Source organism: Sinocyclocheilus rhinocerous, unplaced genomic scaffold (assembly GCF_001515625.1).
Source record: "Sinocyclocheilus rhinocerous isolate Xijiao unplaced genomic scaffold, SAMN03320098_v1.1 scaffold1874, whole genome shotgun sequence".
In the NCBI taxonomy this organism is placed as follows: domain Eukaryota; kingdom Metazoa; phylum Chordata; class Actinopteri; order Cypriniformes; family Cyprinidae; genus Sinocyclocheilus; species Sinocyclocheilus rhinocerous.
In genome coordinates this window covers 258,403-267,618 of record NW_015626862.1, presented here as the reverse complement: position 1 = coordinate 267,618, position 9,216 = coordinate 258,403, and the positions used below count along the sequence as shown (strand labels likewise).

The following is a 9,216-nucleotide window of genomic DNA, read 5'->3' as shown; positions in this document are numbered from 1 at the left end:
TTAATTATAACATTATTTATTAACATTCATGGGTCATTTTACAAAAGGAGTAGCATACTACAACCTGTACAGTTTGCAAAACAAAAACAACAGTCCAACAATTCTCGTTAGTAAATACAACTGAAAATACTCCCAATATGCATTATTTATAGCAGTAAAAGTGCAATCATCATGCATTGTTACTGTTGCAGAGGTGAGCATGACTGTGTTTTGGTCCTGGAGAGCGTCCAGCAGCTGCAACATCAGATTCAGAGATATCATATACAAAATGTCCACAATTCACCCTTTGAAGCCTACCCTGCAAATGTGAATGCATGGAAAATCATTATGTATGTATTATCTTTTATGCTAGCCATGGCGTGACAAGTTATCTAATGAAAATGTTATGCTACAGGGATTAAAAAAATCAATAGAATGTACTACAGTTTATTATAGCATGTAAAAACCTTGGCATGCCTGGCTGGGACAAGGTTAGGGGGTCACAACATACAAACAGGACAGCTAGCAGGTCAGGAGAAACTAGCCCATACGGAATGCCTGCTAACAACAGAGGATCTAAACTCCATTACACACTCGTCTCTCAGAACAGCCGCGAGTTCGTTTCCCCCGGGTCGATTTCAGGGTGTGCGAGGAGAACAATTCTGTGCTGTACAGCATGAGAGTTTCTTGAAAGTAGATTTGTAAGGAGTTCGGCTTTCACATCTTGCTCAGTCCTGTGCTTAATTCTGAAGTTCCTGAAGCTTGCTGAATGTTTCGTACACGTTGGCGGCAAACTCTTTCACCTGGTCTATCAATAAGAGATCCTAAAAACAAGAAAGAGAGCAAACATTGGTGTGTGTGGGCAGCTTTTATGCCACATGCAAGTCAAAATGAGTCAATGCATATGAAGGTTCTCACTTGGACAAAATGACTGGGTATTTCGCTGCATATTGAATGTATCTGTCCGTTGATGATGGGAATGATTTTGGCTAGTGGGAGGCTTACATGTGATAGTCTGGAAGAAAAGCACGTGAAAAACAGGAATAATTTTTTTACATCACCAATATTGTTCGCAAACCCAAAATATATTGGCCTTAGGAAAGTGATAAAATGGCTTAAATGTTGCTTAATTGTCCAAATACTTTTTGGGGTCACTGTACGAACCTTCCTGAAAAAAATTAATTCATGTACACTGACCGGTCAGGTGTGCTGGAAGGGTTGGAGTCCCCCTGTGGGGGTCGGAAAAACTCTGACATGTTGTCTAGGAATCGGATAAAGCCTCGGCTCAAGCAAGTACAGAGTACAGTAGTGAAGTCTGGACTGAAAAAAAAAAAAAGTTGTAATGTAATTAGTACATATCTATGCTGAAGTGATCTCTATAAAACTACTGATTTCAACCAATTTAGTCTCCTCTTCTTTTTTTCATTCTATCATTAATGCTCTTTGAATCCAGAATTGTGTTTTTCATACAAAAGCTCATATAGTTATGGATTTCCTTTAAAAAGGAACTAAATGTGTTAAGGTGTTCAGATTTATTGTGATTAATTATTTTAAACTTTTAACAGTCCCAACTTTTTATTTCCAATTTTCTAAACTGTAGGTTTATATAGGTGCCTTGATTTCCCTCACCTTTCAAGCATATCTCTGGTTTCATTCAGCAGCTTTATTGTTGTGACATCATTCTCTGTGAGACCACAAGCCTAAAAAATATTATATAGAAATAAATAAAATAGATAGATAGAAACCAAGAAAATGTCAAACGTGATGTAATGTAATATAAATAAAATGTAATTTATTCTTATAAAATGTATAAAATTATATTCTTATAAAAGTCTTATTAAAATTCATGAAATATAATTGTATATTATTTTGTGAAAAATGTCATACTTTTTTTTTTTCAGGATTCTAGATGTATAGAAAGTATTATAGAAAGTTATTAACAACATTTATTTGATTACAGATTATAGATATAATCTATTGTAATATTAGATTTTAATGTCTTTACTGTCACTTTTGATCAATTTATTGTGTCCTTGCTGAATAATAAAAAAAAAAAGAAAACCTTTTTGGTAGTGTATCATGAATCTAAATATTATATATGTATACTTTATATTATACAAGTATACATGTATGCATATAATTGAAGCTATACATAAAATAAATTCTAAAATAAATTAATAAATTATATATCTAATTCAGAAATAAAAACAAATAAATGATATATATCTCTACCTGTGAGGCTAGTGTGTTCTCTTCATCAGGCATCATGTACCAAGAAAGACTTTTGTGTTTAGAGGAAGAACAGCCCTCCTCCACTAACTGTCTGATCTGAGTTAACTGTTGCTCCAACTCTTGTAGGGACAAACTCTGCTTCAGAGACACCCTGAGGAGACATGGACTTTCCTGCTAAATATACAGGAAGACTGGCACAACACAATAGCTGCAATGGCAAATAAAGCCACGAGAATGGGATGAGTAGATTAAAATTCATTCATCATCTAATCAATCACTCAACGTACGGTCCAAGAACTTCCTGGACAGCTTTCTTCACCACTGTTATCAGTTCAATGAGCCCTGAAAAGACAAAAAATGAAGATCAGTATCAACTACAGGGGAAATGATAAGGAAGAAAAATAATGACAAATGTCTTTGAAACAAAAAAGCATGTTGAATAGCTCTAACTGAATAAAGTAATGCATTGCATTAACAGTGCTTGCATTTTAAAGCCTTGTATTTTTAGGGGCTGAAATTCAGCATAGTTACTTATTTAAGCTGTGAATATTTCAATTCAAAACATTTCACACACATTTTCATAATTCAAAATTCAGTCATTAATTTTCACCTTCCAGAGTTCACTTGCCAGATATTCAGTCTGTTTAAAAATATGATGTATAATATTCGTTATGCGAAACGAGTACCAGTGAAGGTGCTGAATTAAATGTAAACACAGCTTCTGTGTCTTAAACAGCTTTTCATATACATACTGGCCCTGATAATCATATTTTCTACATACCGCTTGCTCCATTTCTGCAAATCAGTTTTTGTGAATGATGACTTGCTTTACCTGTTGCTTTGGTCTTCATCAACACCCGCTTGCACCACCTTCTGGTGAGCGACTAACAGCAGATGGAGATCATGCATCAGTCCTCTATTGCTATACCTGCAGTTCCCGGATGTACAATGCTGAATTTTCTGCCGAATTTGAACCACTGAATTTGTGAGAGCGAATTTGTAAAGTGAAATATTATTATACATCGTATTTTTAAACAGATTGAATATTTCGGAAGTGACTTCTGGAAGGCGAATATTGAAATGTGAAAATGTGTGTGAAATGTTTTGAATTGAAATATTCACAGCTTAAATAAACAACTATGTTAAATTTCAGCCCCTAAAATGCAAGCCCTGAAAATACAAGGCATAAAAAAATGCAAGCACTGTTAATGCAATGCATTCTTTTTTCAGTTAGTGCAATTCAACATGCTTTTTTGTTTCAAAGACATTTGTCATTATTTTTCTTCCATACAATGGGATTAAACTCTAATGCAGATTAAACGCTCTTATACAGATTTGACATTGTCCTCACCTTCTCCAAGAAGGTGCTGGATACTTGAAAGATATTGTTGTTGAACATCAGGAGGGGCCAAGGGGGTCTAAAGTAGCAGTATAAGAGAAATGAAGTAACATTTACATGCTGTAACATGGTAAAATCAGGTTGCTTTGCCTTTAAAACACCAAGCCTTGACATACCATTCCATTCTTTGTCACAGAGTTGTCCAGGTACAAGTAGCCACCAATTATGTTGAGCTGAACTCTGAGTAACACCACCAGCATGCAAGTGCTGTAAACCGCCACAATGCTTCGGGTAAAACCTAGAGAGTAGAAATCATTGTTTGAGAACAGGAATAGATGAGAGTTTGATTAAAGTCAACTTGAATTTCTGTTCATAACACATTTTACTTCCATAATGTGACATATAATTGTGAAACAGGACATTCGATTAAAAAAAGCAGGATGGGAATCAAGTGGGTGTTGCCTTAATAACTATTTGGTCATTGCTCAACATTTTCCAATAACCCACATGACATCAGCAGAAAAGAATATTTGTGTATTACATTTCACTTACATTAAAAAAACAAATACTGTTCAAAAGTTTGGGGTTGGTAAGGTTTTTTAATGTTTTTGAAAGAATACAGTATTAATTAAAACTGATTGTAAGTTCACAATAACACTAGGAATCTGCATTACGAAAGTAAATACCCTAGTAAGAAAATTTTGATTTCATGTTGACTTTAATGCAATGAATCCGTAATACTACACCAAAAAAAATAAAAAAATAAAAAAATTAAATTCTTCAACTCACTAATAATCTTTATATCCTCCCAGATTTCAAGTTTATTAGCTGGCCTGTGTAGGAAGACATGATCACTTATGTCAGTTATGTTTATTTATTTTGTAATGTAGATAATCATCTATAATGTACACGAATGACTCACTTAGTCTTCAGCAAAGCGGTGAGGCTCTCTGAGTTCAGGTGATGTATGATTGCCTCTCGGAGAGTGGGGAGCATTGATAACACTACAAAAAAGACACAATTACCTACACTGGGCAGGACAAACATTACTTTCATGACATTTATTAATTGATCATATCATTCTGTTTTATTTTTTACCCGTCATGTTACATGTCCTCTGGTTGCTTTCAAAATGAAACTGTCTCCGAGCTTGAGCAATGTATTCAGCTGCCTCTCGCTCCTGCATCTCCTGAATTTTTCTTTGTGCATATTTACCAAGTAGATAGACACCTGGGCATGAAGTTTGAGAAAACATTACAATATAATATACATCTTAAGAAACTGACATGCAATGTCAGATATATTCAGTGATATAAAATATGTATGCTGGCTAAAAATACCAGGGTAAAGTCCATATCAACTTTCTTTGACTGTGCCAGTGTAGAAAAACTAGGTGACAGGTTAACTGAGATTGATTAGGTGGATGTGGAAATAAGATTTAATGCTTGGCAACACTGTAATAACACGCTAAACTATATATTATAGCATATTAACATATTATAACTATATGTAATTTTTATTCAGCTATTAAAACAAGAAAGAGTTTACACACGTAGCTAACAATCTCTGAACTATACGCATGCAGGTGGTCAAATCAACTTTCTTTGACTGTGCCAGTGTAGAAAAACTAGGTGACAGGTTAACTGAGATTGATTAGGTGGATGTGGAAATAAGATTTAATGCTTGGCAACACTGTAATAACACGCTAAACTATATATTATAGCATATTAACATATTATAACTATATGTATTTTTATTCAGCTATTAAAACAAGAAAGAGTTTACACACGTAGCTAACAATCTCTGAACTATACGCATGCAAGTGGTCAAGTTGCCCATGTTACCTCCAACAAAAACCCCAGTGAAGATGAATTTCCTCTTATGGCGTTTGATGAAATTCCATGTAGAACTCAACATTTTAAAAACAGACTTTACACCGCAAAAAAACGACAAAACTAAATGCAAAAGCGTGTTAGACGTAACTCACTAGCTAGCATTATGCTACATGGCAATAACTTCAGCTGTTAGCAGCAAACAGGCGATCTACAGATAACAGATAGCGTCGATCGATCGATTATGCGGTCGTTCCACCGCCCTGAACGGTATATCCATTATTACGGTCCCCCGTAAACTCGTGTGCATGTAAGCCAAACGCTACTATTTCCTGATTCGTGCTGCTTTATTGAACGTATACGATTATAGATTTGTTAAGGATACTGATGGAGATGCAAGCAGATAGTGTTGAACCCGAGAAAAGTGTTTTTTCTGGAGCCGTTAGATAGTGAGATACAAACTGGATGTCAATCGATCGATTATGCGGTCGTTCCACCGCCCTGAACGGTATATCCATTATTACGGTCCCCCGTAAACTCGTGTGCATGTAAGCCAAACGCTACTATTTCCTGATTCGTGCTGCTTTATTGAACGTATACGATTATAGATTTGTTAAGGATACTGATGGAGATGCAAGCAGATAGTGTTGAACCCGAGAAGAGTGTTTTTCTGGAGCCGTTAGATAGTGAGATACAAACATGGATGTCAAAAGCGTTTGACATGGTAAATTTCTCTGATATTTATTGTTTGTCTTAACAGTATTTACCATGGTAACTGCCATGTCCCCTTAAATACAGTAGTTACTGCAGTGCTGCATTATTATTATTATTTTTTACTGTGAAATCTCAATGAAATAACATGACATTGCCTTTGAAACAGTCGAAAATCTGAGTATGCATGTATTTGTTTATATCTAATTTCTTGTGAAAAAATTCCACAGTTTTTTTTTGTAATAACAACTAGTGCTATTTTGGTTGTCATGGTAAATGTGTATGGTGTGTGCCTACATGGTAAATGTATTTTGGGTGGTTTTGAGAACATTTTAAACATATGAATTACTTTTAAAGGCACTTGAGGCCCTTGAGAATGGCGAGGTTCCAGTTGGCTGTCTGATGGTTTACAACAATGAGATTATTGGAAAAGGAAGAAATGAGGTGAATGAAACAAAAAATGTAAGTAGCTTCACAATGTGCCTAACTATTGATCATTTAAATAAATATAATGATTCCATTTATTGTTGTTATTGGAATTAAGTAGAAGCCAACATCAATACTTATTATAATGTAATTGACTATAACCCTATGCTTCAGTATATGTATTCAAAACGTATTAAATGCGTAACAGTAATATGCTGTTTCAAATCTGTTAAGTTATTCAGAAATACATAAACAATATGGTTCTTGCAGACTTTTTGTGTGGCTTAAATTCAAAATGTGTGGGTGGAGTAACTGTTTAGAGATCGTCAAAAATAAAAGTCTCATTACAAGGCTTTTTTTTTCTCTTGGAAGTGATTCATAATCAAATCATGATTAAGATGTGTACACACTTAAGGTGAGAGGAAAATATTTATGCTTTACTTTAGTGGTTGCGTAATGTAAATTTCTAAGAACTGGTGATGCATTATGAACTAGTTATTAAAATAATTTCTCATTTTAATAATCTCAGACATCCTTATTTGCCATTGACCTATATATTACAGTTTCTGTTATGCTAAGACTTTGATTAATGGTTTTTCCTAGTAGAACACAGAGAAACTTTGGAATAGATGAAACAACCTCACGCCTGTGCCTGCTTTGCCCAAGGCTACTCGGCATGCAGAAATGGTGGCACTGGATCAAGTGCTTGATTGGTGCCGTTTCAGAGAGAAGGACCCAATAGAGGTGTGTGAACAGACTGTACTCTATGTGACAGTGGAGCCATGTATCATGTGTGCAGCTGCTCTGCGCCTGCTTCGTATCCTTGATGCCAAAATGTGGTTCACCATTAGCTTAGAAAAGTTTCCACATACAGTACCATTAATGGTTTTGAAAAAAGCCTGTTATATCCACAAAGGCTGAATTTATTTGATCAAAAATACAGTAATATTGTGAAATTTAAAATAATCCCCCCCCCCCCCCCCAATTTTTAATATTTTCATTTTCGGTATATTTTATTTTTACCATTTCAAATTGATTTTTACCATTGAATTTCACATTTAGGGTTAGGGTTGAATTTTCTTGGCCATTACTCAAGTCTTCAGTGTCACATGATCCTTCAGAAATCATGCTAATATGCTGATTTGGTGCTCAAGAAACATTTATTGTTATTATTATTATTATTATAATCAATGTTAAAAACAGTTGTGCTGCCTAATATTTTTATATATAAAAATAAGAACCCCCCCCCCAGAATTCTTTAAAATGAATAGAAAGTTAAAAAACAGCATTTATTTTAAATAGAAATATTCTCTAACATTATAAAGTCTTTACAGTCACTTTTGATCAATTTGATGCATCGATGAATAAAAGTATTAATTTCTTAATACTTGACAGATACCAAACATTTGAGCAGTATTGTAGATCTTTGTGTCAATCACAGCACTTCGTAGTCAAAAAAATTTGTTTTTCTTGCGAATAGTACATTTTTAAAGCATTATTGCATTTACCCCAGGTTGTTATTGTCTGGAGTTTAAAAAAAATCTCAGCGCTAAAAGGACACCTTAACATTTAGACAGACATACCTCTTGTTGTATATGGGTGCAAAAATGAGCGGTTTGGAGGCTGTGGATCCGTCCTGGACGTCTCATCAGATCATTTACCACACACTGGAACTTCATTTAAGGTAAAAGAATTTCCCTCCAGTTCCTATCCAGTTCAATTTAAATTCCAGCTCATAGACATTCTGAACCGTTCTATGTGGCTAGAATATTTTTCTTGTAGAAACATCCACATTCCCTAAATTGTAGTCCAGACCACATTGCATATTTTTGCTGTAGCTTATTACAGTGCATCGCTGGCTATAGAGCGGAAGAGGCTGTTGAAATGCTCGAGACTTTTTATAAACAGGAAAACCCAAATGGTAAGGGAGATCTGTTAATGTATGCATGTGTTAATGTTTTCATTGTCCTGTTTCTGAAACTGATGTTTTTTTCTCCCTTTTGTTAGCTCCCAAACCTAAAGTGAGGAAAGATTTGATCAGTCCACCAGATAGCGCTGTAGTCATTCAGGTAAAACCAGGATCACAAAATGAGGGGAGAGAAACAATTGCTTCTTTGAGCTGAAATGGAAAATATTTGAACATTCAGACATTTGTCAGTGCCTGGATCTCAGTGACTTTTGATTTGACCATCTTTTTGAGATCATTGATTTAATCTACTATTTGAGGAACCACATTTGCTCATTATCTGGATCACATTGCTTGTAAACGTCCAGGCCTCCTCTTCTCTGTGGCTCTCACGCTGTGAGTTGTCTGTTAACAGTGTGTAGAAGCAAAGGACTGGGCCTGTTCTGCATTAAAGCGCAGGTTCTTCTCCAGCTCTTGCTCTCTTTGTGTCCTTATACAACCCAGAGAACTGGTTCTGAACTCTCAATGATCTCAGTCTTGGGCTCACTAGCAGATGCAGGACAGCCCCAGGTGGAGTTTCCACTTACTTCATAGCCATAAACTTAAAAGGGATAATTAAAAATTAATTTGTGTCATTACGTTCTCACTCTACTTGTTTTTTATTTTCTTTAATGGAGCACAAAAGGTGAATTTTATAACAAGTTCTTCAAAAATATATATCCCATTTTTTTAGACAATTAAAGTGAATGAACATGGAAGCTGACCATCTTTATAATAGCAAAAAAAAAAAA

At 35.0% G+C, this 9,216-nt stretch overlaps 2 protein-coding genes across 3 annotated transcripts; one reads left to right on the top strand and one right to left on the bottom strand.

The window, feature by feature from the left end:
- LOC107716471 (peroxisomal biogenesis factor 3-like) lies at nucleotides 1-5,617 on the bottom strand. 2 transcript variants are annotated; one of them, XM_016522941.1, is made up of 12 exons: nucleotides 5,395-5,617; nucleotides 4,649-4,780; nucleotides 4,473-4,554; nucleotides 4,340-4,383; nucleotides 3,727-3,848; nucleotides 3,563-3,629; nucleotides 2,499-2,553; nucleotides 2,206-2,362; nucleotides 1,609-1,679; nucleotides 1,177-1,299; nucleotides 898-994; nucleotides 1-803 (listed from the first exon to the last, which is right to left on the bottom strand). In XM_016522941.1, exons 1-12 carry the CDS (start codon nucleotides 5,465-5,467, stop codon nucleotides 720-722), a joined length of 1,107 nt encoding a protein of 368 aa, XP_016378427.1. In that variant the 5' UTR covers nucleotides 5,468-5,617; the 3' UTR covers nucleotides 1-719. The 2 variants fall into 2 exon arrangements, with proteins under 2 accessions (XP_016378427.1, XP_016378433.1); XM_016522947.1 differs by having other exon boundaries at nucleotides 2,212-2,362.
- A 326-nt stretch (nucleotides 5,618-5,943) lies between these two features.
- LOC107716491 (tRNA-specific adenosine deaminase 2-like) lies at nucleotides 5,944-9,017 on the top strand. Its single transcript, XM_016522972.1, has 6 exons — nucleotides 5,944-6,106; nucleotides 6,451-6,555; nucleotides 7,186-7,336; nucleotides 8,097-8,203; nucleotides 8,368-8,440; nucleotides 8,527-9,017. Exons 1-6 carry the CDS (start codon nucleotides 6,008-6,010, stop codon nucleotides 8,640-8,642), a joined length of 651 nt encoding a protein of 216 aa, XP_016378458.1. The 5' UTR covers nucleotides 5,944-6,007; the 3' UTR covers nucleotides 8,643-9,017.
- The last annotated feature ends 199 nt before the right edge of the window (nucleotides 9,018-9,216 follow it).